Source organism: Bos indicus x Bos taurus, chromosome 3 (assembly GCF_003369695.1).
Source record: "Bos indicus x Bos taurus breed Angus x Brahman F1 hybrid chromosome 3, Bos_hybrid_MaternalHap_v2.0, whole genome shotgun sequence".
NCBI lineage: Eukaryota > Metazoa > Chordata > Mammalia > Artiodactyla > Bovidae > Bos > Bos indicus x Bos taurus.
The window spans coordinates 117,407,561-117,425,790 of record NC_040078.1 but is presented as its reverse complement, the minus strand read 5'-3'; the positions used below and the strand labels follow the sequence as shown (position 1 = coordinate 117,425,790).

Below are 18,230 nucleotides of genomic sequence, written 5' to 3'. Positions count from 1 at the left end.
ACACCTCACCCCATCACCTCACACCTCACACCCCAGACCCACACCTCACTCCATCACCTCACACCTCACACCCCATCACCTCACACCTCATACCCCATCACCTCACACCTCACACCCCAGACCCCACACCTCACTCCATCACCTCACACCTCACACCCCAGACCCCACACCTCACTCCATCACCTCACACCTCACACCCCATCACCTCACACCTCATATCCCATCACCTCACACCTCACCCCATCACTTCACACCCCAGACCTCACACCTCACCCCATCACCTCACACCTCACCCCATCACCTCACACCCCAGATCTCACACCTCACCCCATCACCTCACACCCCAGATCTCACATCTCATCCCATCACCTTACACCTCACACCCCAGACCTCACCCCATCACCTCCTACCTCACCCCATCACCTCACACCTCACACCCCAGACCTCACATCTCACCCCCATCACCTCACATCTCAGACCTCACACCTCACCCCATCACCTCACACCTCACACCCCAGACCTCACCCCTCACCCCATCACCTCACACCCCATCACCTCACACCTCACCCCATCACCTCACACCTCACATCCCAGACCTCACACCTCACCCCATCACCTCACACCCCAGATCTCACACCTCACCCCATCACCTCACACCCCAGACCTCACACCTCACCCCATCACCTCACACCCCAGACCTCACACCTCACCCAATCACCTCACACCCAATCACCTCACACCCATCAACACCCACCCCACACTTCAGACCTCACACCCCATCACTTCACCACCTCACACCCCATCACCTCACAGCTCACCCCACCCCACCCCTCACACCCCTCCAGCCAGCAAAGCACGTGGGGAGAGGTGGGGCCTGTCCTTGAAGTCACCACAGCCCCAAAGCTGCCTCTGGAAGGCTCCCCGGGCAGAGGGCTCCCTCAGGGAGGGCCACCCGCTCTCTGGCGCCTCCCTCCGAGCCCCACCCTCCTGCTCCGGTCCGTCCCTCCCCCGCCCCGGCTCTGGCTCCTTTGGTAGAGGCGGAGGATCACACCCCGTGGGGAGCCGAGGAGGGCCCCAGGGCCGTGAGTGTGGACTCGAGAGCCCAGAGGCTGTGGCCCCATGCCTCGGTGGCTGTCCCGCTGGGCAGAGGACAGTGGGCCTGAGAGGGGGCAGTTCCTGGGCTGGAGGCACTGCGACCGGCTGGGAGCTGTAGGGACCCGGGAGAAGCGGGCTGAGCTCTGAGGACATCTGGGAGGGACGGCGCAGGGCACGCCCTTTGGGTTTCCAGAACCTTCTAGAAGCCCGGCAGTAAGCGGGAGCCTGGGAAGCACGTGCTGCCGCAGCCTGAGGGAAACAGAGGAAACGGCCGCTGAAAAGCCTGGGGGACAGAAGGGACCTGGGGGCTGGCGAGCCATCTTTGGGGAGGGGCCTCCATGAACATAGAGCAGACCCGGCCCGGTCTGGGGTGGAGTCCCAGCTCACTGAGGTCCAGACAGTGTGGGAGACTGGCGGGGGGTCTCCCACACTGGCGGGGGGTCTCCCACACTGGCGGGGCCGTCACCCTCCCCTGTAGACGTCCCTGCGAGGGCCTCTCCTGTCAGAGAAAGTCTGGAGGGGCTGGCGTGTCTGCCCTCTCCACTCCCACTGGTCCACATCCAGAAAGAAGGACGCTGCCCAGATTTGAGGACATCCTTTAATCACAAATACTTCTCCACAGTCTGGCCACAGGCAGAACGCGACTGTGGTGGGGGTTATTGGGAGACAGCTCAGACCACCCCCAGCAAGACCAACAGCTGTGCCCGCTCCCTCCCAGCCCCTGGGCTGCCTTCCCAGGCCAACGCGTGTGCTTGACCACTCTGGCTGGCATCCCGGGGTGAGCTCTTCTCAGTAGAAGAGGGGATTTGCGGGGAGGCGGGGGGGCGCGGGGGTCTGCTCTGCCGTTGGGGCTCCAGAAGCCTTGGTCAGGCCGGGCCTCCGTGCCTACCTCCCACCTGCTCTGCAGCTTCTGTGAGCGGGCAGCCCTCCCCCTGCCCCCACACACAGACCGTGGCCTACACGATGCCCTCTGGGCGCTTGCTCCTCCAGACCACCAGCACCGTCACGAGCAGGGTCACCAGGATGGGGACCACGATGAAGGGGCAGAGGATGCTGCTGGGTGGGTCCTGCAAGGCCCTGCCTGAGACTGGGCAGTTTCTGAAGTAGCGCTGGTGGACGACGAGGAAGAACTTGTCCACCTCCGCGTTTGGCCAGAAGCAGTCCAGTTTCTGCACCACGTGCCTGGTGCAGTCGGAGAGCTCCCTGTAGCTCCTGCAGGTGGAAAAGCAGGTTGTCAGGCCCTGGTGGGCAGAGGACCCGGAGGGACTCGAGCTGGGGGCTCTCCACCCCAATCCCCTGTGGCAAGCTCCACTGAAGCCCAGGCCCTGAGGTGGTGACTGGTTCTAGAGACAAAGGTCCTGGAAGGCTCCTGGGTGGGTGTGTGTGGGAAGCGTGTGGCCAGACCCCAGAAGGCAAGCTGGAGCTAAGGGATTCTAGGAGCTATGATGTCATACCAAGGGCAGACTAGAAGGTGGACCAGCCAAGCATCTTCAGAAAGAAGTCTGGAAAAACGAGCTTCAGCCCTTTGAGCCCCTTGCCATCCCCATCACCCTGTGCAGACCACCCCAGCCTGGAAGCTCCCCCAGCGGTCCACAGGACTTGTCATGAGGCTTCCCACCCTACCTTCACCCCAATGCCTCATCTTCCCACTCTCTCTGGAATTGTGCCATAGTGCTGTCACCCTTCACTCTGGTAGGTTATGCATTCTTTTTGCCTATTGAGTGTAAACACCATAAGGACAGGGATGTTGTCTGTTTGTTCACCTCTGTAATCCCAGTGCCTAGAAGCGTCCCTGGTACATGCCAAGAACCAATACATTTTGTTCTAAATTATGCTAAAATATAAATAACATGAAATTTACCATTTCAACCCTTTTAAACTGTGTAGTCCAGTGGCATTAACTATAGTGGCATTGTTGTGCAACCATCAGCACCATCCATCTCCAGAACTATTTCATTCCCAAACAGAAAATCTGTTCCCATTAAACACTCACACCTGTCTTCCCTCTAGTCTCTGGCAACTCCTGCCTTCTATCTCTGTGAAATCTGATGACTCCAGGTAGCTCACATAAGTGGGCTCATATATTCTTTGTCCTTTTGTAATTGGCTTATTTCACTGAACAGAATGTCCTTGAGGTTCATCCATGTTGTTGCACACGACAGGGTTCCCTTCCTTTTTAAGGCTGAACATATTTCATTTTGTTTATCTGCTCATTGACGGGCATTTGGGTTGCTTCTATGTTTTAACTGTTGTGACAAGTGCTACTGGGAGTTCATGTAGCAGTTCATGTAGTTCAATTACATATTCAAGTCTCTGCTTTCAGTTCTTTCAGGTGCATATTCAGAAGCCAGAAATTGCTGGATCATATTATAAGTTTGTGTTTAATTTTTTGAGTCAATTTTTTAAAATAAATGAAGATTCAATGTTGGGGAAATGAAAATGTAGTTTCCAGAAGGTATCACTTCTGCTTAGGATGGAAAAAGCAAAACAGAATGCTGATTCCTCTTGAACGACAACCAACAAAGCTGAAGAAACTACAAAGTCATAGATTTTTTTGGTTCCATCAGAGAGCTGAGACTGCAAGTCAGCAGTGTAACTTGAGTTTCAGGGAGGAGCAAGGCTGTGTGAAGAGGATGCAGCTGCTGTACCAGCTGCATAATAATGAACTGCCCAGGGTTCAGGGTAGGCTGAGGGGGTCAGTCTGGAATTCCTGGGGCCCCAGGTGTACTGGTGGTTCCGTGACTCTTTGCTCTTTCTCATGAGGCTCTAGGGGGAGCATGTGAGAAAGGGGCAGGCACGGACACCACACATTTCCCCAACCCTTCTCGCATAAGCAGCAACACTGCCTTGGGCCGCTGAAGGATGAGAAAAACTGATCCTGATGAACAGATTCTGCTGCTTTGAACATGGGAGTGCATTTACCTATTTAAGTCTCTGTGGCTGCAGCTGAACAGGACTGAAGCCCTCCCAGACCCTTATCTCCAGGAAGCTAAGCCTTGAGCTGCTGAAAGAGGGATGGCACAGCCATCAGCCCCAGGGCACAAGAAGACACACCATGGCTGGGAGAAGGGGAGAAAAAACTCTCTTCCCTTGGGAGGACAGTAGGAAACCATTCTGGACCTAGAAACCTGCATGATACCACACCACTGGGGGAGGGACAGGAATCTCCCACCCAAGCCCCCACACCACTGGAGGAGGGACAGGAATCTCCCACCCAAGCCCCCACAGATACAGGGAGGAGGTTGATGGTCTAGGACTTTTCTAAGCTGAGACTGGACCAGGACAAGGGAATGCCTCTTCCTCTCTACCAAAATAAATCTGGCATAGAATAACAAGCAACAGTACTCTGCTGCAGGGAGGGGTAGAGAGACCTCCTCTGTGGCACAGGTGTTCAGGGTGGGACACAGAACACAGACAAAAATTCTCTAGCCCCACCCTCAGCACAATGGGAGCCCATTGCCAGAGATCTTTGAAGGCTATCATGCTCTGAAGGAAACCATAGCAACACCAAATCCCAGACCCAGCTCAACTCTTCACAAGATCAATTTAAATCCCATAATAACAGCCTGACACAAGAGGCTTAACTATTTCCAGATGTAAATACTATTTGTCTCAATCTCTTCTCTTCTAAACATGCAAGTTCAGCATTCAATAAAACATTAGGACTTGCTGTCAAAAGATAAAGCAATCAACAGAATCTGACTCAGAGATGACCCAGATATGGTAACTACCATACAGGGACTTAAAAATATTAATATAATAAAGGGTCTAGTTGAGAAAGCAGACAATATGCACCAACAGAGAATTTCAGCAGAGATGGAAATGTAAGAAAGTCAAAGAGAAATGCTGGGGGAGGAAACCCCACAGTATCAGAGAGTCCATCTTGATGAGGTCATCATCAGACTTGGCATCTGAGGAAAGAACTAGTGAACTTGAAGATGGGTGAATAGAAATTACCCAAGCTGAAACAAAAAGAAAAACACAGAGCATCTAACAGTTGTGATAAATTAAGAGCACTGTCAATGATGTTATCTCTAACTTGTAATTGGAATTCCAAAAGGAGAAGGAATGGGGCAGAAGAAATATTTAAGAGATAATGAGAATGTTCTATAAATAATGAGATGAAAAACCATAAATCCAAGAAGGCCAGAGACACCCCCCCCCCCCAAACAGAACAAAAAAGCAAAGCAACAGCAACAACAGCCACCTAGATATTAAAGTCAAACTGCTGAAAACCAATGGTGAAGGAAAAAAAATCCAAGAAAAGAATCTTGGAGTCATTCAGGAAAAAAAGAGACATCTACAGAGGAATGTGTGATGTGAACTACGGCAGACGTCTCACTGAGACTATGCAAGCCAGAAGACAATGGGTGGCATTTTTCAAGTACTAGGTGGGGATGGGGGGAGGGGTAGAGGGAAGGGCCACAAACCCCTGTCTGCCCAGAATCTTTTACTCAGCAAAAATATCTTTGAAATATGAGCTTTCAATAAAGACCTTTTCAGAAAAAAGCTTATAGAGTTCGTGGTCAGCAGACCTGTGCTACAAGAAATGTTAAAGTTCTTCAGTCAAAAGAATATAACAGAAGGAACTTTGGACCCACACAAAGAAATGAAGAGTTCCTCCCAGTAAAATGAAGATTTACAAAATATGCTTTTCCCTATTTTAGGACAGGAAATGAGTACACAGAGCAGAAGCCATAAATCAACATTGAGGAGACACTCAGGCATGTATTGAAAAGCAGAGGGAAAAGGTTGGGGTCCCTCCAGCACCCAAGCACCCCTCCACCACAGCTCCTATCATATGGTCTCTCGATCACTAGGTCACTGTTCTTTCTGCCCTGCTTGCCCTTTGGGCCATGACCCTGCATGCACACAAGGCCTGCCTCAGTCCACATGACCATCTAAATGGATGGAGTGGGCAGAAGTGGTGGATGGTGTGCAGGAGCCATGCCTACAGGGGTGTGAGGTTTTTCTAAGAGAACAAGGACTCATGTTCCAAGCAGAAAATGGAAGTGGAAAAACCTACAGGAAGTCAGGACAGACTGGGTCTCATTGTGGAAAAATGAATTAGTACACGTTAGAAGCCTGGTACGAGGTGAGTGAAAGTGTCGTTAAAAACCAAAGACCAGCCTTTTGAGCATGTGGTTGGCCAACTACAGGGATACATGTTACCAGAGTGTCTTCTTCCCCACCTCAGACCCATCAAATTGATGGGTAGTTTTAGGTGTGGTGCAGACACGGTGACACAGTCAGTCCTAAATGTTGTCCCCTGTGCTCTGCCTGAGGAATAGAGCTGGGTTATCCCTTGAAGGAGGCATTGCCAGAATGGGAAGAACCCCTGACCCAGGAAACTGTGATACCAGGGACCACAGACTGGGCACATGTTGAGGCTGAGCCAGTGGTGGGCCATTCTGGGGCCAAGCACTTTCTCCTTGAAATATCCTTCCTGTCTGCAAAGCCAACCCCTCCACCCCCGTCTAAAAATATCCCTCATGCGGAGTTGGCTGCCCACTTCATCCTGTTTATTTATACAGAAGTGACAGCTGAAACTCTCAATAAATATTGTGAGCTCTGTCAGCAAGGATGTGATACAAGAATTCCCCCCAGAGTACAGACATTCTTCTGATCAAAAGAACATTATACCGACTGAACGGGCCAAAATAATCATCAGGAAATATTCTTGCTTTAACCCTATATTTTCAGTTCTCATGTAATGGAATCATTTTCCTTTTTTGGCCAAGACTTTCTATTCTGGGCCCCCATGTGAACTTTGCTTGGAATGTTCCTGAACAGTATGGTGGGAGTTTTCAGTATGTCTGGGTCCCACCAAGTCCAGGCTCCTGGCACTGCACTTGACGATTATTTTTTCTTGTTGACAAGAAGGTGCCCGCCCCTGCCCACAGGGGACTTGTCTGCTCTGGGGATACCAACCAGCATCAGGACTGACTGGTCCTGATTGTAGAGCATCTGAGTATGGGCCCTGGTGCCCTGAAAAACTGGGTTCAAATCCAGCTCCACCTCTTATGCTGAGTGATCCCGGGGCCTCATCTCTCCCATCCAAGCCTTATTGTTGTTCAGTGGCTAAGTCATATCCGACTCTTTGTGACCCCATGGACTGCAGCACGCCAGGCTTCCCTGTCCATCACCAACTTCCGGAGCTTGCTCAAACTCATGTCTATTGAGTCGGTGATGACATCCAACGATCTCATCCTCTGTCGTCCCCTTCTCCTCCTGACTTCAATCTTTCCCAGCATCAGGGTCTTTTCCAATGAGTCCGTTCTTCCCATCAGGTGGCCAAAGTGGTGGAGCTTCAGCTTCAGCATCAGTCCTTCCAATGACTATTCAGGACTGATCTCCTTTAGGATGGACTGGTTGGATCTCCTTGTAGTCCAAGGGACTCTCAGGAGTCTTCTCCAGCCTTGGTCATCCAAGCCTTGGTCTCTTTATAATCAATGAAGAGACAGGTCCTGACCTGACAGGGTTATTGGGCAGATCAAATTAAACAAGGTCAAGGACCTGGTGTACAGCAGGTGCCCAGTAAGTGGACAACTTCCGGACAACTGGTGTGTGGTCCCTGAAGGGTACATTTCTTGTTCTATAAACTCGGGTAAATGTTGACCAGGCGGTGTGTGTCTAAGTCTTCAGAATATCTGAGGAGGAACCACGAGTTTGGTTCACTTTCTTTTTTTTTTTTTCCAGCAGCTTTAAATACCTGCTGGTTTTAGGGGAGGTGGCACCACCTGGCACTCTGGCAGCTGGGGCACGTGAAGGAGACTGGGACCCATTTGAGGCCAGCTTGGGGAGCCCGTCTAAATGCTAGACTGACATGCTGTTGTTCAGTCACCAAGTCCTGTCCTACTCTTTGAGACCCCACGGACTGCAGCACAGCAGCCTTCCCTGTCCTTCACTCTCTCCCAGAGTTTGCTCAGATTCATGTCTATCGAGTTGGTGATGCCATTCAACCATCTCATCCCCTGTTGTCCCCGTCTCCTCTTGCTCAGTCTTTCCCGGCGTCAGGGTTTTTTTTTTCCCCAGACTGATGTGGGGGGATGGTAGTTAGGTAGATAGGGAGGTGTGTGGGTGAGTCCAAGACACAAAGAAGGATACTCATTCAGCTTTTGGCTGAATAGTTCTAGAAATACAAATGGCTAACAAGCATCTGGAAAAAAAATTGTTAACCTCACTTTTAAGGAAGAAAGAAGCAACTTCCAAACAATCCATTTTCAAAATGAGAATTATGCAGTGCTGGTGAAGGTACAGTGAAATGAAGCAGGTGTTTGTATCTTTACTAGTAGAAGATAAACTAGTAAAAGTTTCCTGAAAAGCTATTTGGCAATTATGTCTGGAGAACTTCAAAGTCATGGATACCCTTTGCGTCAGGAATTCTATTTCTGGGAATTTTCCTAAATTAATAATATGAAAGGTAGACCAAAGTCATGTAAGAAGATGTCTCCTACAGATTTTTAATTTTGAAAAAGAGCAAGCAGTAGGACAGGGACTCAAGTTGCTTACAAGAGCCTCTGCTATGTAGCTATAAAAAGATATTCAGGAAGAAAACAGTTATGCTAAAACGCTGAACAGAAGAAGCCGTGGAGACCAAATGACACAGACAGCGTGGTTTCAGCATAAAGCGGTCCATGCAGGAGGGGAAGACCCCGGAACGTTAAGAGGAGCTGTCACCCCTAGAGGGTGGTGGACTTTTATTCTCCTATCTCCGCTTTTGGAGGGATTTTTTTTCATGTTTTTCCTACAGGCACATATTATTTTTATAATTGAATGTTTTAAAAGGCCTGTAGAAAGCCGGACACTCAAGCCCCCTGCATTTGCAGCTGTGGGGAGCACGTCTCCTTAGCCTTTGGCGCAGGGAACGCTCTGAATCCCAAGCAGCTGGGAGGACTGAGTGCCAGCCGGGAGCCGGGCTGGCGAGGGGTAGGGGGCGCGAGCACCCTCAGCCCCGCTGCCTGGCGGGTGGCACCTAGCTTGGGGGCGGGGCCGCTCCACGTCTGGCACCGCCCAGGGCTCAGAGGGGCTGCGGTGGCCCCGGGCTCCTACTCACTCCTGCAGACCCCCGCCAGGCCCAGCAGGCCCGCAGCCTGCGGCCTTCCTTCCTTCCACCGGCCTAACCTCTGCCCCACTTGGGTGGGGTCAGTCCCGGCCCGGGGACCACCTTGGGGACGCCCCCTCTCCCACCCTCTGCTTCCAGCACGGGGGTTCTGCCCCCGAGGCCGCTCCGGAGTGGGGTGGGATGGAGCTCTGGGACTCCCCTCCTCCCTCAGGTGGGGGGGCGGGAAGCGCTGCTCCAGGATGTAGTGGGAGGAGGGGCGGACTCCTCGGAGAGATACAAGGCTGTGGCAATTCGGGGGCGCGGCCGGCCAGAGGGCCCTCTCCTCCTCTCGGGTTCCACACAGATGCTGCGGGGATGAGATGCCCAGTCTCCGAGGGGCGTCTGCGCCTGGGGGCTGAGAGGGCCCCGAGGCCAGGACCCCCTTTGGCATCCATCCGCCCGCTGGCTCCCCGCCCCAGGCGTCCAAGGACCCCGCGCTCCCTGGACCCTTCTTGCCGGAAGGACGAGGCCACCAGATGGCGCCCCCTCCTCGGGGACCGCCTCTCCTTGGTCCCTCCTCCCCTGACCTCTTCCCCAGAGACCCCCTCCCTCGCGGTCAGCACCCCCCCCACCCCGCCCCGTCTCTCGCTCGGGGCTCTCTGTCTTCTCGCTCCATCTGCCCGTCCGTGGCCTGCCTCATCTGACCGCGCCCTTCCCGCCCGTGAGGGTCCTCCGCGCTCGGCGGCGCTGCTTCACTTCTCTGCCGGGCCCTGCGACTGCAACCTCCAAAACTCCTGACATCCTCACCCCCATCTGAAGCCTTCCTGGGCACAGCGGGCTGTCCATGTACCTGACTCTCGGGGTGCCCCCGGCCTAGCCCCACCTCTCATTCTTGGCTGGGAAGCCTTGCCCTCTCTGAGTTGCCTTGGGTCCCCCCATTTCCAGGGGTTCCCTCCCCTCCTGCAGCCCCGTCACTGACCAGCTTTCATTTCTCTGCACTGATCGTGGGCCAGGGGCGTGGGCATCTGTGTCTCTTCTCCTCCCCCTACTCAGCTTAGCAGCTCAGTCAGTTCAGTTCAGTGACTCAGTCGTGTCCAACTCTCTGCGACCCCATGGACTGCAACATGCCAGGCTTCCCTGTCCATCATCAACTCCCGGAGCTTGCTCAAACTCATGTCCGTGGCATTGGTAATGCCATCCAACCATCTCATCTTCTGTCGTCCCCTTCTCCTCCTGCCTTCAATCTTTCCCAGCATCAGAGTCTTTTCCAGTGAGTCAATTCTTCGCATCAGGTAGCCAAAGTATTAGAGCTTCAGCTTCAGCATCAGTCCTTCCAATGAATATTCAGGACTGATTTCCTTTAGGATGGACTGGTTGGATATCCTTGCTGTCCAAAGGCAGCCATCATCTTCCTCCTCCGCTTTCCTCTCTTCTGCAGTTTGGGCTCTGTCCACCATGGGCTCCCGGGGCCAGAGCCCTGGCCTCTGTGCTCTCCAGCCTCGCCCACTGCCCACACCAGCTCGCCCTTGCTTCATACCTTCAATGCTCTGCCCCCTCCCCGCACCTGTGCTGCATTCAAAAGCTCTCATGCAGCCCCCGCCCCTCACTCTCAACTGTGCCCCTCCTTCTCCCCCTGGCCACCCTGCCTGGCTGGTGTTTCTGCCTCAGGACCTTTGCACATGCTGCACTTTCTGTGTGGAAGACCGTTCACCTGGTCGTCACAAGGCCAGTATCTGCATGTCCCTCAGATGTCACCTCCTCAAACAGGCCTTTTTTTCTGATGCTTCAACTCGTTAGGATCCCCAGCAAAGTAGGGTTTTCCTTCACAGCTGTGTCCTTCTTCGTATCTGAACTTTTAACTCAGGATTGTTCACTCACTGTTGGTCTCGGTTTCTAGACTGCAAACACCACGAGGGCAGGGAGAGTGTAGGGAAAAACAAAGCCCCATTCATCAGCTGACTGTTCACAGCAGTCATCTCAAAGGCAAGAGAAACAAAAGCAGAAGGAAGAGAAAGGGACGGATCTGCCTGGAGACAGGAGAGGACGCGGGGGCGATGGAGCACAATCCAGCGCAGAAGACTGTAACCTGGTAACCCGGTAACCTGGTAACCCGGTAACCTGGTAGCCGGGAAGAGAGGGGCGTTCATACGGAGAAGGGCGTTGTCACAGGTCCGCAGGGTCCAGAGAGCCTCCTGCTGTGAGTAATCAGGACAGACTCTTCTTGTGGGGGGCTGTAACACACCTCTCCAGGTTGAGTGAATAGTAACTAGCATAAAAATGAAAAATAAATTTAATAAACCTGATTTCAGTGACTATATGAGGAAGTTTCTATCCTGCAAAGAATCAACAAGCTTTTTAAAAGTCCCAGGATCCTATTTAGGCCGCAAAGGAAAACTTGGTAAATTCTCAAAGTGGAGATTTTAAGTCTTTGGCTACAATATCAGAAACTAGAAATTAGTAAAAAAAGGATAAAATTAAAAAAAAATTAACTCCTAGAAATGAAAGATCACTCTTATATAATTTCAGGGCCAAATGGCATTTAAAAATTCAATTATAGGTTGTTAAGAAAAAATAATGGCAACACTGCATGTAAAAATTAATGAAATCAAGGCAAAACTGAATTTTGAGAAAAATCTGCAGTTGTAATTTATCTTATTATTACTAAAAATAAATGAAAATAAATGAAGTAAGAATCCAAATAAAGACATTTAAATAAAGAAACACAAAATAGATCTCTCCAAAGGGCAAATAGTTTAAATGCATTACTAATTATTGAAAACTAGTATTTATTGATATTTTTTAAAAACATAAAAATGAATAAGTAGATTCAGCAGTTGATTCTTTAGAAAAATAGCTACAATGAAATGATCACATTTGTGGATAATCCAGAAAAAAAGCAGAGAAAACACCAACATACAAAACCATAGTTAAAAGATTAGAAGAAGTATGAGACTAACATGCAAAACATGTATGTTAAAAATTGGAAAGTCTTTGATGAATGGGAATGCTTTGGGGGAGATTATAAATGATGATCTGGACTTATAAAGTTGAAAATCTGAGAGGAAAAAAGAAAAAAATTGCTAAAGAACTACTTTCACAAAAGGTGCTAGACTCAGGCGGTTCTTTCAGATTCTTAAGGTCACAGAAAAAGATGTCAAGCTTCTCAGCTCTTTGAAATAGTTAACAAAACCCTGATCCCAAACCTCTTAAGATGGCCCGCCCACGTGCCTGGGAACAGGCAGGCTCATGCAACAGATGTTCACTTTCACTTATAAATAGACACAGATGTCCTTTTTCAAACACTAGCAACTTTAAGCTAGTGTATAGAATAAAGTGGGTTTATTTCAGGAAGGCTTCAGTGCTATTACTATAAAATCATACTTCAGTTTGTCAAAGGAAAGCAGCAATCGTTTTGATACATGTGGCAAAGGCGTTTGATAAAACTGAACATTCATTTCTGATTTTAAAAAAAGCCCAACTTTGTAAAGCACAAAGAAGTTCTTCTGAATGTGATAAAACAAAATCTCTCAAATGAATAGCAAACATCACGTTTGCTATTGAGGCATTTTCATCACAATTAGGAACCCGTTTGTGTTTTAGGTGGCCAGGTCTGCCTTCCTCCTGGTTTTTCCACCTTCGCTCCCACCCAAGATTTCATAAATAGCCACTTCAGGACCTTTCCAAAGTTGGGAGGGGCTGACAGCTCACCAGGCCACTTCCTCTGGTGGCAGAAAGCCATGGGCTGGCCCACCCTACGTCAGGCTCCAGGCTCGGAGCCAGTGTGCCAGGCCAGCTCATCTCTGCAAAGGGCCTCCAACCACACACAGGAGGGGCCGAGTGGCCCTCAGGGCGGGTAACCAAGCCCACCTGGGGGACTGTTCCCCAGACCCACAGTGCCTGGAGGCTGCACAGGACAGGGCATCTTTTGTTTTTCTTGACGCTGCAGGGAGCATATAAGAAGTCCTGTTGATGGTTGGATTGAAAACATTTCACTTCGAACTCTGGAGTCACCTGCAAACTTGTGCTGTGCTGGTGGGACCCAAGCCAGCAGTGTACCTGGGCTCACCTGGACCCCAAGGACTTGCTATGGGGGTGGGGGGCAGGTGGACACCATTCTGCGAAGCCCTCCCTAAACTAGGGACATCAGAGAGATTCCACCCAGCTGGAAAAATCCACCGAGACCAAGTGATAGGCGTCTTCATGCATTTCTGCCGGCCTAGGGCTGACCCACAGGACACCTCGCCAGGAACGCTTTGCAGTCAGCATGACCACGGCGTGCAAACGCACTCTTGCGGGTGTTTGCTAGGTTCCCACTACACTGGGTCTCTGTCTGCTGTAGCACAGGGACTCCTGTTCTACATGTCTGGGCAAACCCATCTTCCCTGGGAGCACTGGGAACCACGAGCTCCATGTCTGTCCAGGAATGACACACGCTAGGAGGTGCCCCCTAATACTCCCGGGTCAACAAATAAACAAACAACGCGACAGGCTTCATACCAAGCCTGAATGGCAGAGGTCAGTTCCAGCTCCCATCTTCACAAGACCAGCTCCCTGGCTAAACAGTACCTCCCAGACCACCGGCACTTGCTGAGCGAGGTGGACAAATGCCATTCTTCTTGGAAAATGAAAATGATATGAATAAAGGTGAGAAAAAAGGATCTTGGAAGGGGGCTGTTCAAGGTAAGAAGAGGAAGAAAAGTGGAAAGAGGCTGGCGTTTTCTCTGTCCCTCAGGAGACACCCCCATCTGGAGGTTCCATCACCTAGACAGCAGAGGAAGCCAGGTACCTGGGGAGACTGCGGGACCCCGCCCTCTTGGACAAGCCCTCTCGGTCCTCATTCTCACCGTCCCCTCCCACCCTGCGGCCTCTGGCTTCAGCTCCTCTGTCTTTTGCTCTTTCATTCTGTCTTCTCCTGGCCTGGAGCCAGCCTGACTGTCCCACTCCTGAGACATTCCACCAAGGCAAATGCCAGCAGTGTTCTGGGGTCCATGGAGCTTGGGGGACGCTGCACAGAGGGCCGCCCCACTCAGTACAGACAGGCGCTGAGTCCCCAGGATCTCCTCCCGCCTGGCCGCCTAGAGCTTCTTGCCTTGCAGACACGGGGGAGGGGGACTTCTGGGAAATTCTGAGCCTGTTTCTTCTCATGCGGTCTTGTTTCCAGCCGCCTCTCAGGACCCACTTAGGAATGACCCACTCGGTGACCCTCAGGCCGGATTTTGCATCTCCTGTTCCAGAGGAAGTTGTTCTCCCAGCCCTGGTCCATAGCAGGGACAGAGAGGGGGACCCCTTCGTCCGATGCCCCCAGCCACCTCGCCACCTGCCTGCATACATTCCTGTCTCCAGCTCAGTACTGTGGGGATACACCCCTAGGCGCGACCTCCGGGCCCTGGGACCCCTGTGTCTCCCCCATCCCTGCGGGTGCTGCAGCCGCCCATGTGCTGTCTGCCCACCCGGGGTGTGACCTCGGGTTCCCTGCTGTACCCCGGGCCTGGCACTGGGCACACCTTGCCCCGTGGAGGAGGCTGACATGTCTGTGACTCTAGGAGCCACTCAGAGTCCTTGTCCCCTGAGCCTGGGCTGGGAGGGAAGGGGCATTGGGGGGGGGGGGTCACTGTCCCTTCTAGCCTGGGCTGTCCAGGACCCCAGTGTGGACAGATGAGCCCTGGGGACAGCTGGGTTCCCCACCTGCATAGGGGCTCTGCAGCAGGGAGTCCCAGGCCCCCGGTGCACACGCCTCTCAGAAGCACAGGCCGCAGTCTCTGCACTCAGAGCTGGCAGTGTATCAGTCCCCACTCAGACCCCGTAAGCTGGAGGCGCACCTCGGGGAAGGATGGGGGGACACCCTGAGCTGAGTCTTCACTCGGCATCCAGACCGGTCGCGGCCGCCTGGAAGCACGGTGTGCAGCACGTGGGGCCGGGCTGTGTGTGGGGGGCCCTGGGTGGGGTTGGAAGGATGCCCCCTCCTCCAGGCAGGGCATGCGGCTTGGGAAGCCAGATTTCCGCTTCTGCCTCAGCCAGCTGCCCTGTGAAGCTGCTGTGTGTCCTCAGGCAAGAGGCTCAGGATCTCTGAGCTGTGGGATCCAACTGGGCAGAAGGCCCAGGGCTGAGATGGCTGCCAGGAAGCCAGTGCATGTGGGGCGGTCCCCACTCCCCGACCCTCACCGGGAAAAGCACCCAGCCAAGGTGATGCTAGTAAAGTGATGCTCAAAATCCTCCAAGCCGGGCTTCAGCAGTACGTGAACCGGGAACTTCCAGATTTCAAGCTGGTTTTAGAAAAGGCAGAGGAACCAGAGATCAAATTGCCAACATCTGCTGGATCATCGAAAAAGCAAGAGTTCCAGAAAAACATCTATTTCTGCTTTATTGACTATGCCAAAGCCTTTGACTGTGTGGATCATCACAAACTCTGGGAAATTCTGAAAGAGATGGGAATACCAGACCACCTGACCTGCCTCCTGAGAAATCTGTGTGCAGGTCAGGAAGCAACAGTTAGAACTGGACATGGAACAACAGACTGGTTCCAAATAGGAAAAGGAGTCCATCAAGGCTGGATATTGTCACCCTACTTATTTAACTTATATGCAGAGTACATCATGAGAAACGCTGGACTGGAAGAAGCACAAGCTGGAATCAAGATTGCCGGGAGAAATATCAATAACCTCAGATATGCAGATGACACCACCCTTATGGCAGAAAGTGAAGAGGAACTAAAGAGCCTCTTGATGAAAGTGAAAGAGGAGAGAGAAAAAGTTGGCTTAAAACTCAACATTCAGAAAACGAAGATCATGGCATCTGGTCCCATCACTTCGTGGGAAATAGATGGGGAAACAGTGGAAACAGTGGCAGACTTTATTTTTTTTGGCTCCAAAATCCCTGCAGATGGTGACTACGGCCATGAAATTAAAAGACGCTTACTCCTTGGAGGGAAAATTATGACCAACCTAGACAGCATATTATAAAGCAGAGACACTACTTTGCCAAAAAGGTCCATCTAGTCAAGTCTATGGTTTTTCCAGTGGTCATGTATGAGAGTGAGAGTTGGAACATAAGGAAGGTTGAGCGCCAAAGAATTGATGTTTTTGAACTGTGGTGTTGGAGAAGACTCCTGCGAGTCCCTTGGACTGCAAGGAGATCCAACCAGTCCATCCTAAAGGAGATCAGTCCTGAGTGTTCATTGGAAGGACTGATGTTGAAGCCGAAACTCCAATACTCTGGCCACCTGATGCGAAGAACTGACTCATTGGAAAAGACCCTGATGCTGGGAAAGATTGAGGGTAGGAGGAGAGGGGGACACGACAGAGGATGAGATGGTTGGATGGCATCCCTGACTTGATGGACATGAGTTTGAGCAAACTCAGAGAGTTGGTGATGGACAGGGAGGCCTGGCATGCTGCGGTCCATGAGGTTATGAAGAGTCGGACACGACTGAGCGGCTGAACTGAACTGAAGGTGACTGCTATCAACTGAGGACGTCACCGTTTTCCTGTGTTTCTGGAAGATGTCCACAGAGTTTGGGGGACAACCCGGAGCTTTGCCACCATGCCGGGCAGCTCTCCACCCCGTCCTGGTGTCCTGAGCTTGGCACTGGTCAGGCCACTGGGCCTCTGCTCCCTCTCCAGGCTCTGTAGAGAGAGCACCCCCTCCTTGCCCACCCCCAGGATTCCTCAGTGGAGCCCAGCCTGTGAGACGCACCCGCACGGAGGAGCAGGAAGGCCCAGAGGGGACAGAGGGGCTGCTGGGTGCCGTGCGGGGAGACTGGACTTCAGGGACCCAAGGCTGAGAGACCGAGGGGGGCAGGCACCCGCCTCTTCGGACACCCTGTGGCAGGTGGGGCTGGTCTGATGTCCACAAGGGGGTCTGGGCTCCTGCTGGGAGCACGTGCACACCGGGCCCTGGGGCAGGACAGGCCCAGTCTCGCCCCGCTGGGCGATGGACACCCTGTAACTAGGAGGGAGCTGCGGGCATGCAGAATGGGGACTCACTTAGGCTGGGGTGCATGGCCCGCACACCCCGAAGCTGGCTGTGACCTCCGAGTGGACATGCCCCATCCCTGTGACAGCGAAACCCTCTGTTGTTCAGCGGACAGGACACACTGAGGCCATTCACATGGCGCCCAGACTCCGCCCCGCCTGGCAGCCCAGGGAGCTGGGCAGGCGACCAAGCAAGTGGCCCCAGAGGGCAGTGAGGTGGCTGGCCCAGGGGTCTGACTTGGGGTCTGCTTGCCTCCTACATGTAGACCGCTAACCCCGTTGGGGAGGGGCCTCCCCCACTGGCCCTCTTCCATGGGCTCTGCTCCGGGCAGGAAGGACTCTGGGCCCCTATGCCCTGGCTGGGAGGAGTCCATCCCTGGCTCCGAAAGCAGCCACTCTGGCATCAGACACCAGCTGGGCGCTGCCAGGCCGGGCTCCCCACGGGCAGCAGGGCACACCACCACCTCAGGATCAGGCTGCAGCAGGACCTGGCTCCGGGGGTCTGCGGTGCGAGGAGGGAGGCTCCAGTTTCCAAATGCAGGGGGTGTCTTCCAAGGGTCGGTAGGTGGGGTGTGACTGTGCTCACAGCGCTCGGCCCCGGGTCTGAGGACACCAGGAGCAGTGCCCACTGGTGGCCAGGCCAGTGGGACCCCTCTGACCCGCTGCCACCCTGGGATCTCCCAGGACCACTGTGTGGACACCCAGGTCCAGCAGGGTGAAGTCCCCAGCTGGCCGCACCCAGCCTGCTGGGGCCCAGGGCCCTGCCCTTGCCAGGACATGGGTGAACATGCTTGTCTGAGCCCGGGATTAAGCAGGACTGCCAGGGCGCTATATTTGGACTCTAACAGCCTTTGGGAAGCCACGTTGGCGGCCAGAGGGACGGTATTTCCCCTCCAGGCCCTGCAGCCCCGCCCCTGGGCCTGGGCAGGGCCCTGGTCCCCGTCCCCCTGCCCTGGTGGTCCTCTGTCTCCCTGATGCCACTGGATTCTCCTGGGACCCCCGAGAGCTTCCCAAAGCCTTGACGGACTACCTTCCCCTCCTCAGTAAGGGCCCCCAGCATGAGCTCACCCCCAACCACATGTCCCGCCAGCTGCCCATGCCCAGCTGGCCCCCTCCTGGCT

The 18,230-nt window shown here is 53.0% G+C and overlaps 1 protein-coding gene across 1 annotated transcript in view; it reads right to left on the bottom strand.

Annotated features, from left to right (window-relative positions):
- Positions 1 to 1,675: 1,675 nt before the first annotated feature.
- Positions 1,676 to 18,230, bottom strand: part of RAMP1 (receptor activity modifying protein 1) — a 41,166-nt gene continuing 24,611 nt past the window's right edge. Inside the window, exon 3 of the mRNA XM_027538069.1 lies at positions 1,676 to 2,307. Within this exon, the coding sequence (XP_027393870.1) occupies positions 2,052 to 2,307 (256 nt within the window). The 3' untranslated portion in view covers positions 1,676 to 2,051. The remainder of the gene's footprint in view (positions 2,308 to 18,230) is intronic.